We start from the raw sequence: 14,002 nt of genomic DNA on the forward strand, positions 1-14,002 counted from the left end.
GTGAGTACCAGGGAGTAAATCCAGGGTCTCACATATAGAAAGGCATGCACTTTACCCACTGAACTATATACCAACCCCCCAATTTGTGTATATATTATAATTAATAGATAAAATACATAGAATTCCAAGTGATATTTGTGACACAGAGTCCTAAGAAACAATGATACAAATCTAAAAACACAGTCTACCAAGTCTGAAAAGAAAGAAAAGAAAATCTGAACAGACCAAAAAAAAAAAAAAAAAAGAAATTGAATCAAGTGGTCTGGGAGGTGGTGCAGTGGATATAGCACTGGACTCTCATGCATGAGGTCCCAAGTTCACTCCCCAGCAGCACATATGCCAGAGTGACATCTAGTTCTTTCTCTCTCCTCCTATCCTCATAAATAAATAAAATATTTTATAAAGAGAGACTGAATCAAAAACAAAGTATCTCCCTATACAGATAACCCCAAGAGCCAGGATTAGCAGTGAATTCACCAAACATTTAGAGAAGAATCAGGTGTCTAGGGAGGTGGGTGAGTGGGTAAAGCCCAGGATTTCCACGCTGGAGGCCCCAGAGCCTCAAGTGTAATCCCCAGCAGTGTGAGCACCATAACCACTGGCCTCTCCCTTATAAAAATAAATAAGCCTTAAGAAAGAAGTATCGGGAGTCAGGCGGTAGCACAGCGGGTTAAGCGCACGTGGAGCAAAGCACAAGGGCCTACGTGAGGTTCTCGGTTCGAGTCCCCCCAGCTCCCCACCTGCAGGGGAGTCACTTCTTAGTCTGCAGGTGTCTATCTTTTTCTCCCACTCTCTGTATTCCCCTCCTCTCTACATTTGTCTCAGTCCTATCCAACAACAATGACATCAATAATAACAATAGTAATAATAATAACAAAGGTAACAACAGGGAAAATAAATAAATATAAAATTTAAAGAAAAAAAGAAAGAAAGGAGTATCATGGGAGTCGGGCGGTAGTGCAGCAGGTTAAGCGCATGTGGCATGAAGTACAAGGACTGGATTAAGGATCCCAGTTTAAGCCCCTGGCTCCCCACCTGCAGGGAAGTCGCTACACAAGTGGTGAAGCAGGTCTGCAGGTTTCTATCTTTCTCTCCCCCCTCTGTCTTCCCCTCCTCTCTCCAATTCTCTCTGTCCTATCTAACAACAACAACATCAATAACAACAACAATAACTACAACAATTTAAAATAACATGGGCAACAAAAGGGAAAATAAATAAATATTTTTTAAAATTTTAATTTAAAAAAAAAAGGAGTATCAATTTTTTTCCCATTAGGGACTCTTTAATAAATGGTACTAGGGATAATGGAAATCATGTAGATTAAATTGAATCCCATCTCACACCACTCACAAAAAAGTAGCATAAAATGTTGAAACTGTGGTCCGGGAGGTGGCGCAGTGGCTATGGCACTAGACTCTCAAGCATTAGGTCCTGAGTCCAATCCCTGGCAGCACATGTACCAGAGTGATATTTGGTTCTTTCTCTCTCTCCTCCTATCTTTGTCATTAATAAATAAATAAAACTAAAAAAAAAAAAAAATGTTGAAACTGCAAGTGTGAGGTCCTGCGTTCAATCCCTGACACGCTTTGGTTTTTCTCTCACACACATACTTAAAAACAAATCGTTGGAGGGAAGAAAAAGAGATTTAAAGGATTTCTAATTCAAATAAGCTGACAGCAGTCAGGAAGGGGTTTCAGTGGTAGAGGGCAGGACTTACATCATGTGAGGTATTGTGTCTGATCCCTCTCAGTGCCTAAAAGGGAAAAGCAGTACTCTGGGCTCTAAAAAAAGTAAATGAGAGTGGTCCGGGAGGTGGTGCAATACATAAAGCATTGGACTCTCATGCTTGAGGTCCTGAGTTCAATCCCTGGCAGCACATGTACCAGAGTGATATCTGGTTCTTTCTCTCTCTCCTCCTGTCTTTCTCATGAATAAAGAAATAAACTCTTTAAAAAAAAAAGTAAATGAGTAAATATTTTTAAAATTGTGACAAGGAAGTGGCTCAGGTATAGAACCTATGCATGACACTCTGAGTTCAAGCACAAATATTACACTGAAAAAAATTACAAGTAGATTTCACCATATGATCCACACCTACCTACAGGTGTATGATCTACACCCACAGGAAATTTATTATTTTTCTTTAAGCAATACATATTCTTATTTACAATATCCAATGGATGGGAACAACATCAATTGCCCCAGATGGGTGAGTGGATAACAAACATCTGTTATATGTACACAATGAAATATCATTCAGTCATGAGAAAAGGTATCTACCATTTGTAGTAACAGGAATTACCATTTTATGCTAAGTGAGGTAACAGAGAAAGGAAAGCACACTGTATGTTGTCATTTATATGTGAAATCTAAAACAGTCAAGTCTGTAAAAAAGTGTGAGGGGTGGGGCATGGGTGAGAGTGATGGGTTGTGTCAAATGAAAAAGGGAGGGGCCAAGTGATACATAATATGAAGCACAAGAACCCTCGCAAAAATCCCAGTTCAAGCCCCTGGCTCCCCATCTGCAGGGGGTAGCTTCACAAATAGTGAATCAGGTCTGCAGGTGTCTATCTTTCTCTCCCTCTCTCTATGTTTCCCATCTCTCTCAATTTCTCTCTATCCTATCCAAAAAAAAAAAAAAAGGCCTCCAGGAGCAGTGGATTCATAGTGTAGGCACAGAGCCCCAGTGATAACCCTGGAGGCAAAAAAAAAAAAGAAAGAAAACAAACTTTTAAATAATAAATAAATAAAAGAAAAAAAAAAGAATGAAAGGGTGATTACCAAGGATACTTACTAACTTGCAAATAAAAAATAAATCACGTGAGTCAGGTGGTAGCTCAGTGGGTTAAGAGCATGTGGCACAAAGCGCAAGGACCAGCATAAGGATCCCGGTTCAAGCCCCCGGCTCCCTACCTGCAGGGGAGTCGCTTCACAGGCGGTGAAGCAGGTCTGCAGGTGTCTATCTTTCTCTCCCCCTCTCTGTCTTCCCTCCTCTCTCCATTTCTCTCTGTCCTATCTAACAACAACAACATCAACAATAACAATAATAACTACAACAAAAATAAAAAAAAAAACAAGGGCAACAAAAGGAAAAATAAATTAAAATAAAAAAGAAAGAAATCACAGAGCTCTGGGAGTCCAGCGGTAGTGCATCGGGTTAAGTGCAGGTGGTGCAAAGCACAAGGACTAGCATAAGGATCCAGGTTTGAGCTCCAGGCTCCCCAACTGCAGGGGCGTCGCTTCACAAGCGGTGAAGTAGGTCTGCAGGTGTCTTTCTCTCCCCATGTCTTCCCCTCCTCTCTCCATTTCTCTCTGTCCTATCCAACAATGACAAAATCAGTAACAACAACAATAACTACAACAATAAAACAAGGGCAAGAAAAGGGAATAAATAAATATTATTTAAAAAGGGGAGGGGAGATAGCATAATAGTTATGCAAACAGACTCTCATGCCTGAGGCTCCAAAGTCCCAGGTTCAATCCCCCACACCACCATAAGCCAGAGCTGAGCAGTGCTGAGCAGTGCTCTGGTGTTTCTTTCTCTCTGTGTCTGTCTCTGTCTGCATCTAAATAAAATAAATAAAATATTTAAAATATATATATATATTTAAAAAAGAAAGAAATCACAGAGCTCTGATGAATATCCATAATAACAGACTACAATTATATAATGTTTTATCACATGGGCAATTATATTACAATATGTAAGTAGACACTGAACTTGTATGCAAGAAGTTCAATCCCCAGCACCACCAACAGCCAGAGCTGAGCAGTGCTACTACAGTCTTAGAATAATCAAATATTGAGTTGAGTGATGATTCATCCAGCAGAGCTCATAGGACTCCAGTTCAAGCTTCAAACCCCATCTGCAGGAAGTTTCATAAGTACTGGAACAGTGCTGCTGTCTACCTCTGTCTCTCATCTTTTATTAACAACAAAAAAGACCACTGGGATTGGTGTGGGCCCTGAATCCTAGCAATAACTCTGGTGGCAAGAATATGGTTGTTGCAGGGGTAGATAGCATAATGGTTATGCAAAGAGACTCCATGTCTGAGGCTCTGAAGTCTCAGTTTCAATGCCCCACACCACCATTAGCCAGAGCTGAGCCAGTGCTCTGGTAAAAAAGAAAGAAAAAAAAAGTATACTTTGTGGTCCAGGAGGTGGCTCAGTGTATAAAGCGCTTGACTCTCAAGCATGAGGTGCTGAATTCAAGCCCCAGCAGCACATATACCAGAGTGACGTCTGGTTCTTTCTCTCTCTCTCTCCTATCTTTCTCGTCAATAAATTATATATACATATATATATATAACGGAGTTTGTATTAATCTAATGATTTAAAAAATATATATGGTTGTCAGGAGAGTCATGACATATTTTTTTCTATTTTTCAATAAAAAAATAGTCATGATATTTATTTATTTATTTATTTATTTATTTTTGCCTCCAGGGTTTTCACTTGGGGCTTAGTGCCTGCACTATAAATCCACTGCTTCTGGGGTCCATTTTCCCCCCATTAGATAGGACAGAGAGAAATTGAGAGGAGAGGGGAAGATAGAGCAGGGAAAGAAAGACACCTGCAGACCTGCTTCACTGCTTATGAAGCAAAACTCCCTCCCCCACAGATGGGGGACTGGGAGCTCAAAATTGGATCCTTGCACAGGTTCTTGTGCTTCTTACTATGTGTGATTAACCTGGTGTTCCACCACCTAGCCCCTGGTCATGACTTTTCCAACAATCTAATACATACACACACATACAAAATGTATCAAAGTAATACACTGCATCTCAAATTTACATAAAATTTATTTTTTATTAAATAAATAAATAAAATCGCAACTACAAAAATTGGTAATTTGTACCCTTAAAAAATACATAAAGGGGGTCGGGCGGTGGCGCAGTGGGTTAAGCGCATGTGGTGCAAAGCGCAGGGACTGGCATAAGGATCCCGGTTCGAGCCCCCAGCTCCCCACCTGCAGGGGAGTCGCTTCACAGGTGGTGAAGCAGGTCTGCAGGTGTCTATCTTTCCCTTCCTCTGTCTACCCCCCTTCATTTTTCTCTGTCCTATCCAACAACGAATGACATCAACAACAACAATATTAACCACAACAAGGCTACAACAACAAGGGCAACAAAAGGGGGAGAAAATGGCCTCCAGGAGCAGTGGATTCATGGTGCAGGCACTGAGCCCCAGCAATAACCCTGGAGGCAAAAAAAAAAAAAAACATAAAATGTGGTGTATTGCACCAAAGTAGAAGACTCTGGGGGGTGGCTGGGGAGGAAGAGTACAGGTCCAAAAACAATGACAGAGGACCTAGTAGGGGTTGTATTGTTATGTGGAAAACTGAGAAATGTTATGTACAAACCATTGTATTTACTGCCGAATATAATTAATCCCCCAATAAACAAATTTAAAAAATACATAAAGTTATAGCCTGGAAGGTGGCACAGTAGACAGAGCCTTGGACTCTCAAGCATTAGGGACTGAGTTCAATCCCTAACATCACATGCCAGAGTGATGCTCTAGTGTTCTATCTCTTTCATTAACTCATAACAAAAAGTCTTTTTTTTGCCTCCAGGGTTATTGCTGGGGCTCAGTGCCTGCACCATGAATCCACTGCTCCTGGAGGCCATTTTTCCCCCTTTTGTTGTCCTTGTTGTTGTAGCCTTGTTGTAGTTATTATTGTTGTTGTTGATGTCGCTCGTTGTTGGATAGGACAGAGAGAAATGAAGAGAGGAGGGGAAGACAGAGGGGGGCTGAGAAAGACACCTGCAGACCTGCTTCACCACCAGTGAAGCGACTCCCCTGCAGGTGGGGAGCCGGGGGCTCAAACTGGGATCCTTACACCGGTCCCTGCACTTTGCGCAACGTGCACTTAACCCGCTGCACCACTGCCGACCCCCAATAAAAAGTCTTATTTGGTGTACTGCACAAAGTAAAATACTCTGGGGGTGAGGGAGACATTAAGGTCCTGGTACATGATGATGGAGGAGGAACTAGGCTAAGGGTGAGAGTGTTTTGCAGAAAATTGAGAAATTTTACACAAATTGAAGAAACACCTGTTATCTACTATAATCCACTAGTTCCAATGAAAAATGCAAAAACAATCTTATTTATAAAGAATACATAAAGTCAACTGTTATGTCAGAAAAAAAATTAGGGATATACTAATTTTAAAACTATTTTTAGGGACGGTGATAGTACACCTGGTTGAGCATACATATTATAGTCCACAAAGACCTAGGTTCAAGCACCTAGTCCCCACCTGCAGGAGGAAAGTTTTATAAGAAGTATTTCACTTTCTCTCATCTATCTCCCCTCCCCTCTTAACTTCTCTGTCTCTATCCAACATAAATAATTTTAAAGAATATTTAAAATAATAAATAAAACTATTTTCATTCTTACTATCTAGTTGATTTCTGTGCCTGCATGAATCCACTATTTCTTGTGGTCATTATTCTTCTTCATTTTTTTTTTTTTCTGTTAGAGAGAAAGGGGAGACAGAGAAGGAGAAACACCTACATCTCTGATCATGAGGCTCACTCTGATGCTTCTTCCACACCCACCACAGGTGAGAGTGGGAGCTTGAAGCCAGGTCCTCCTGTATGTTAACAAGCCATCTTCCAGACAACCAACCCATAATTTTATATTATTTTTATTTGTTAACACAAGACAGAACAGACTGAAAGGACAGATAGAGAGATATGCAGAATCAGAGTATTACTCTTGGCACATGTGATGCCAGGGATTAAACTTGAGACCTCATGCTTTTAATACTGCACCACCTCCCAGGCCACATCAACCTCATTATTTTAAACACTCATGCCAAAATAAGATCAAACAACACTCATGCCCAAACCCAGAAATCTGCAACACATATAACTACTCACTTTGAAACAGTCTGGATGATGAAAACATCTTTTCCCCTTACAGACTCTTGAATCTGTATTCTTGTCTCTGGCAGAGAAAAACAAACAAACAAAATGGTTTAAAAAAGCATAGCATTTAAACAAATTTTTGCAAATATTTTATTTTAATGACAGATACAGAGAGAAAGACAAAGAGAGAAATGCCAGTGTACTGCTGAGGACTGAACCTAGGAGCTTGAAGCCTCAGGCATGAAAGACTTTTCAAAGCCATTATACTGTCTCCCCAGCCTGCATTTAAACTTTTAAAAATTCCAGAACTACTATAAGCCAAGGCTGAATAGTGCTTTGGTCTCTCCCTTTCTTTCTTTCTTTCTTTCTTTCTTTCTTTCTTTCTTTCTTTCTTTCTCTCTCTCTCTCTGTATTTCTCTATATATGTCTCTCATTTAAATATAATATAAAAATAAAGATACTTGAGGGAGTCGGGAGGTAGCACAGCAGGTTAAGTGTACGTGGCACAAAGCACAAGGACCACTGTAAGGATCCTGGTTCAAGCCTCCAGCTCCCCACCTGCAGGGGAGTCACTTCACAGGCGGTGAAGCACGTCTTCAGGTGTCTATCTTCCTCTCCCTCTCTGTCTTCCCCTCCTCTCTCCATTTCTCTCTGTCCTAACAACAACTACATCAATAACAACAACAACCACAAAAGTCAACAAGGGCAACAAAAGGGAAAATAAATTAATTAATCAAAATATATATATAAAGATACTTGTAAAAAATAATAAATCTAAAAAAATCTGCTTCAGTTCCCAAAGTTACAAAATATGGAAATTTTTTTAAAAACTCACTAGCATTGAGATGTTACAAAGGATTATATGCATATTGTCAGTAGCTTTTAGAGCATATCTAATTACACTAGGTAAAAGGAAATTGTCAAAAAAAAAAAAAGGAAATTGTCTTTCTGGCCTGCAACTAGTTGAAGTTCTCCTTTCACTCTGTGTAACTGAGAGGTAAGTGCTATATCATGCTGTATTGCTCTGACCAGCACACTTTATAGGAACTCATACAACTATCTCATTGAATCAGCAACAATTAAGAAATTAGGGATAGGGGGGCAGGTGGTGGCGCACCTGGTTGAGCACACATGTTACAATGTGCAAGGACCCAGGTTCGAGCCCCCAGTCCCCATCTACAGGGGCAAAGCTTCACAAGTGGTGAAGCAGGGCTGCAGGTGTCACTCTGTCTCTCACCCTCTCTATCCCTCCCTTCCCTCTCGATTTCTGACTGTCTCTATCCAATAAATAAATAAAGATAATAATAAAAAAAAAGAAATTAGGGATAGGGGCTAGGCAATGGCACACCTGGTTGAGTGTACACATTACCATGTGTGAGGATCTGGGTTCAAAACTCTGCTCCCCACCTGCAGGGAAAAACTTGAGCAGGTCTGTAGGTATCTCTCTCCCTATCGACCCCTCCTTTTTCAATTTCTAACTGTTCTACCTAATCGAAAAAAAAAAAAAAGGGGGGAAATGGCTGCCAAGAGTGGCAGCAAGCCCCAGCAAAAACCCTGGTTAGAAGAGGGGAGAGAGGGAGAGGGAGAGGGAGAAAAAGAAAGAAAAAGAAGGGCCAGGTGCTGTGCACCTAGTTGAGCACACGTTATAATGCACAAGGATCTGGGTTCAAGCCCCCAGACCTCACCTATAGGAGGAAAGCTTTATGAGCAGCAGATGTCTCTCTGTCTCTCTCCCTCTTTATCATCCCCTTCCTCTCAATCTCTGGCTGTCTCTAGTCAATAAATAAATAAAGATAATAAAAAATATTTCAAGAAAAAAAGAAAAAGAGTAGTCCGCTATGTGGTGGATAAGATGCTGGACTCTCTCAAGCATGGGGTCCTGAGTTGATCCCTGGCAGCACATGTACCAGAAAGGTATCTGGTTCCTTCTCTCTCCTCCCATCCCTCTCATAAAAAAAGAAGGAGGAGGAGGAGAAGAAGAAGAAATAAAATAGAATAAAATAAAATAAAATAAAATAAAATAAAATAAAATGGGAGTCAGGGGGGTTGGGTGGTAGCACAGTGGATTAAACACACACATGTAGTGTAAAGCACAAGGACTGGCATAAGGATCCCGGTTCGAACCCCAGCTCCCCACCTACAGGAAGGTCACTTCACATGCAGTAAAGAAGGTCTGCAGGTGTCTATCTTTCTTTCCCTCTCTCTGTCTTCCCCTCTCTCTCAATTTCTCTCTGTCCTATACAACAACAACATCAATGGCAATAACAAAAACAACAAAATGGGGGGAAAATGGCCTCCAGGAGCAGTGGATTCTTAGTGCAGGCACTGAGCCCCAGCAATAACCCCAGATGCATAAATAAATAAATAAATAAATAAATAAAGTAAAATGGGAGTCGGATGGTAGCACAGCGGGTTAAGAGCATGTGGCACAAAGTGCAAGGGCCAGCTTAAGGATCCCGGTTCTAGCCCTGGGCTCCCACCTCCCCAGGGGAGTCGCTTCACAGGCAGTGAAGTAGTTCTGCAGGTATCTTTCTCTCCTCTACTCTGTCTTCCCCTCCTCACTCCATTTCTTTCTGTCCTAACCAACAACAACAATAACCACAATAATTTAAACAAAAAAGGACAACAAAAGAGAAAACAAATAAATATTTTAAAAAATGGCAGTGATATGGATACCTAATTGAATCCCTCCTTCCTAATAAATGTTATCAATTTGGCCTGGAAAATAAATAAATAAATAAATAAATAAAACAGAAAGAAAGATTAGGCACAAAATAAGAGAAATAATGAGGGAAAAAAAAAAAGATCCATAACACCTATTCTCAAAAAATTTGTGACAAATCAGGAATGAGACATTCTACAGCAAAAAAATCTCTTCAAATAGGTACTGTGTGCTAACCAATTTCACAACTGGAGCTCCTCAAAAAGCTAATGTCATAGAAAGGAGTTGGGGGGAGGTGAGGGGACTGTTTTGGATTAGAAGAAACTAAAGAGATGTAAAAAAAAAACACAGTGCTTGAACTAAGATTCCTGGTTTGTCCGATCAAAACTTATACACAGAGGGCCTGAAGATAGGTCACCCAGCAGAACACATACTTTGCCATGTATGAAGACTGAGGTTTGAGTCCCCTCGCCCCCACATGGGAGCACCAAACGAAAGCTTCATGAATAGTGGAGTGATTTGTGACTAGTTTTTTCTTTTTTTAACCAGAGCACTGCTCAGCTCTAGCTTATGGTAGTGGCAGGAAGTGAACCTGAGACCTTGGAGCAACAGACATGAATGACTTTTTTGCATAACCACTGAGCTATCCCCTAGTCCTATACTAGTCTTTCAACTTTCCTTAAAAACTTGAACATTTTCATTAAAAAAAATTTTGGAAAAATAAAATAAATTGAGGGGGCCGGCAGTCGGTGCACCAGGTTAAACACATATAGTACGAAGAGTAAAGGATCCACGCAAGGATCATGGCTTGAGCCCCAGTCTCCCCACCTACAGGGGGGTTGCTTCACAAGTGAAGCAGATCTGCAGGTGTCTCTCTCTCTCTCTCCCTCCCTACTTCCCCTCCCCTCTCAATTTCTTTTTTTATATATATTTATTTACTTATTTATTTTCCCTTTTGTTACCCTTGTTGTTATTATTGTTGTAGTTATTGTTGTTGTTATTAATGTTGTTGTTAGATGGGACAGAAAGAAATGGAGAGAGATATGGGCTGGGTGGTGGTACACCTGGTTAAGCGCACATGTTACAATGCGCAAGGACCCAGGTTCAAGTCCCCGGTCCCCACCTGCAGGGGGAAAGCTTCACGAGTGGTGAAGCAGTGCTGCAGGTGTCTCTGTCTCTCTTCCTCTCTATCCAACCCTCCCCTCTCAATTTCTGGTTGTCTCTATCTAATAAATAAATACAAATAATAAAAATTTTTTTAAAAAATGGAGTGAGATGGAGAAGACAGAGAGGGGGAGAGAAAGACAGACAACTGCAGACTTGCTTCACTGCCTGTGAAGTGACTCCCCTGCAGACAGGGAGCCGAAGGCTTGAACTGGGATACTTGTGCCGGTCCTTGCGCTTTACGCCACGTATGCTTAGCCCGCTGCGCTACTGCCTGACTCCCTCCCCTCTCAATTTCTCTGTCCTATCCTATAAAAATATGGAAAAAGTGGTGCCCAGATGTGATTTAGCCCAAGGCTCTCTATCTAGCCAATACTAGTAGAAGCTGAAATGCCACTTAAGCAGTAAGTAGGGAGAGCAGTAAGTAGCTTGGGGGAGAGCACATGCTCCACTGGCATAAGTCCCTAGGTGTGATGCTCTGCACTGAATGAATAAATAAATCACAACTTCTACCCACCTTATTGGCCTGACTTCCTGCTCATGGAACTATTGATAGGTGGACAATGAATTAGCTATTCCAAAAGTAGAGTGTGCTAGCACATCATAGTTCACATAAAGACAGACATTACACACATTAAAGGGAGCTCACCTCTGTTAGGTTCCTGATAAACCTGTACTTTGCCCATCTCCACCCCCAGCCGCCTAGAAGAGAGAAAGAGGGGACAAAGCTGAAAGGGTACTAGAATAGAAGCAGCATCTTTGTCATTCAAAGATAATGTATACATTAATACAAAATAAAAACATGTAAAGTCAGATCAAAAGTCAAGGCATGTTTGTCATAAATGTTAAACTGTATGTTAAATTGTCATGTCACTTCATGGCCAAACTTGAACCCCAGCCTCTGTCCACCCAAGAAGGTCAAGCAGGACCTCCGCCCACCTCAATGGCCATCTCCTGTGCTCTCTACACTTGGTAATGTTCCTGAGACAGCAGCACCTCCTGCTGCACACTGCAGGGTCTCTAAACCCGACAACTCTGCCCTAGACCCTCGCTCAGGGCTTCATCCAGATTTCTCAACTCACACACCATTCCCTCACATGCCACTTCCCCTGTGTGGCCTGGGAAATAGCTCAGCACTCACATCCCCAAGGCACCCAGGTCAACCCCTCACTGCTGCACGTAACTGACTGGTACTCTGGTTTTTCTCTTGCTCTCACGGGAATCTTACTTCCTATGAAATTAATATTTAAGAAGTAAAAAGGCCCTGAATTCCCAAGCTAAATCAGGATGTCCTGCCCCATCATTCCCTTCACATAGCTTTCTTCACAATATTTATTTTGAAACATTTAAATAAATGTTTTATGGGGCATGTGGTGATGCACTAGGTTAGGCGCACATAGTACAAAGTGCAAGGACACATGCAAGGATCCTGGTTCGAGCCCCCAGTTCTCCACTTATAGGGAGTCACTTCACAAATGGTGAACCATGTCTATAAGTGTCTTTCTCTCCCCCGTCTCTATCTTTCTCTCCTCTCTCAATTTCTCTCTGTCCTATCTTTAAAAAAAGAAAAGGAAAAAAAAAAAAAGCTTTCAGGAGCAGTGGATTCATAGTGCAGGTACCAAGCTCCAACAATAAATAAATAAATGAATGAATGAATAAATAAATAAATAAAGCAAAACTGTTTCATTTGGAGCCTGGGAGAGCGCTCAGCTGGGAAAGCATGTACCCTGCCATATACTTGGCCCAGATGTGAACCAGCACAGCACATGGGAACAATACAGCTTCAGGGGGAGCTTTGGTGCTGTGGTGTCTCTATCTCAATCTCTGTCTCTGACAGAACAGGTCACCTGGATAGTATGCCTGCTTGTCATGCACATGACCCATGTCTGAATCTGGCCCTGCCACACACTAGAGCACGCTTCAGTGCTATGCTATCTTTCACTTATCAAATGTAGAATATCACATAATGAAAACATATTTTGGGACTGAGTGGTGGTACACCTGGTTAAGTGCACATATTACCAGGCTCAAGGACCTGGGTTCAAGCCCCTCATCCCCATCTGTAGGGAAAAGCTTCATGAGTGGTAAAGCACTGCTGCAACTATCTGTCTCTTTCCTACTCTATCCCCTTTCCCCTCTCAATTTCTCTCTGTTCTATCAAGTAAAATAAATAGTTTTTAAGGATGGGAGGGAGGAAGGGAGAGAGGGAGGGAGGGAGGAAGGAAGGAAGGAAGGAAGGAAGACATATTAAGGGGCCAGGTGGTGTCTCACCCGATGAGTGAAAACATTACAGTGTGCAAAGAGGCAGGTTCAAGCCCCTGGTCCCCACCTGCAGAGAGAAAGCTTCACGAGTGGTAAAGCAGAGTTGCAGGTGTCTCTCTGTCTCTCTCCCTCTCCCTTCTCAATTACTCTGTCTCTATCCAATAACATAAATAAAAATACTTTAAAATTTAAATATATTTTAATGAGGTATTAAGACTCACTCGGCGATTTTCTTTGAAAGTTCCATACATGATGAATTAGAATTTGCTGAAAACAACACCAGTCCTCCTTTGGTTATGTTCATCTTGGTTTCTAATTCAGGTGGCGTCACACAAAACATCAAAACCTTCTTGGTTTTCCAATTTCCAGAGCCTAGGAGGACACAAAACATATCAAGAACTGCCATAGGAAATTGAATACACCTTAATGAGCTTTCAGTAGCCATGACTTCAGCTAAAGTAAACTAGTCATAATAAAAGCTTCTCACGGGCAGGGGTAGATAGCATAATGGTTATGCAAACAGACTGTCATGCCTGAGTCTTCGAAGTCCCAGGTTCAATTCCCTGCTCCCCTTCACCACCATAAACCAGAGTTGATCAGTGCTCTGGCAAAAAAATAGCTTCTCTCATATTAAATATGTATGTGTATATATCTATACATATATATACACATATACATACATATATGTGGACAAACTGTTTGAATCTTAGGATTCCAACATAATGGAACTAAGTCATTACATCATTTAACTAGCTTTTATGACCACTGGGAATAAAGGATAAACTTACAAGAAAGTCGGAGCTGAAGAGCTCAGAGTTTTACTGTCTGCTGCTTAAAGTCAATTATGGACAACCTCCCGTTATTCTCTGACAACAAAATTCCTCCTGGATTAACACACAAAAAAAATGGCAGGGCCATTAGTAAAGGTATGGATCGAGTCATTCTTTAACCAATTAATAAATGACCTACCTGGGCCCACCGTTTCCTATATTTTTTATATATATATTTTAATTTTATTTATTTATTCCCTTTTGTTGC

General features: G+C 41.2%; 1 protein-coding gene across 3 annotated transcripts in view; it reads right to left on the reverse strand.

Moving 5' to 3' along the window:
• Positions 1-14,002, reverse strand: part of PRPSAP2 (phosphoribosyl pyrophosphate synthetase associated protein 2) — a 51,468-nt gene that overhangs the window by 27,548 nt on the left and 9,918 nt on the right. Inside the window, exons 2-5 of one of the 3 annotated variants that reach the window (XM_060203216.1) lie at positions 13,753-13,848; positions 13,186-13,336; positions 11,352-11,404; positions 6,889-6,955 (exon numbers count right to left, since the gene is read on the reverse strand). In XM_060203216.1, the coding sequence (XP_060059199.1) occupies positions 6,889-6,955; positions 11,352-11,404; positions 13,186-13,304 (239 nt within the window). In that variant the 5' untranslated portion in view covers positions 13,305-13,336; positions 13,753-13,848. Of the gene's footprint in view, positions 1-6,888; positions 6,956-11,351; positions 11,405-13,185; positions 13,337-13,752; positions 13,849-14,002 lie in introns of those variants that run through there. The other 2 variants (XM_060203217.1, XM_060203218.1) reach the window with 2 other exon arrangements.

This window comes from Erinaceus europaeus, chromosome 12 (genome assembly GCF_950295315.1).
Source record: "Erinaceus europaeus chromosome 12, mEriEur2.1, whole genome shotgun sequence".
NCBI lineage: Eukaryota > Metazoa > Chordata > Mammalia > Eulipotyphla > Erinaceidae > Erinaceus > Erinaceus europaeus.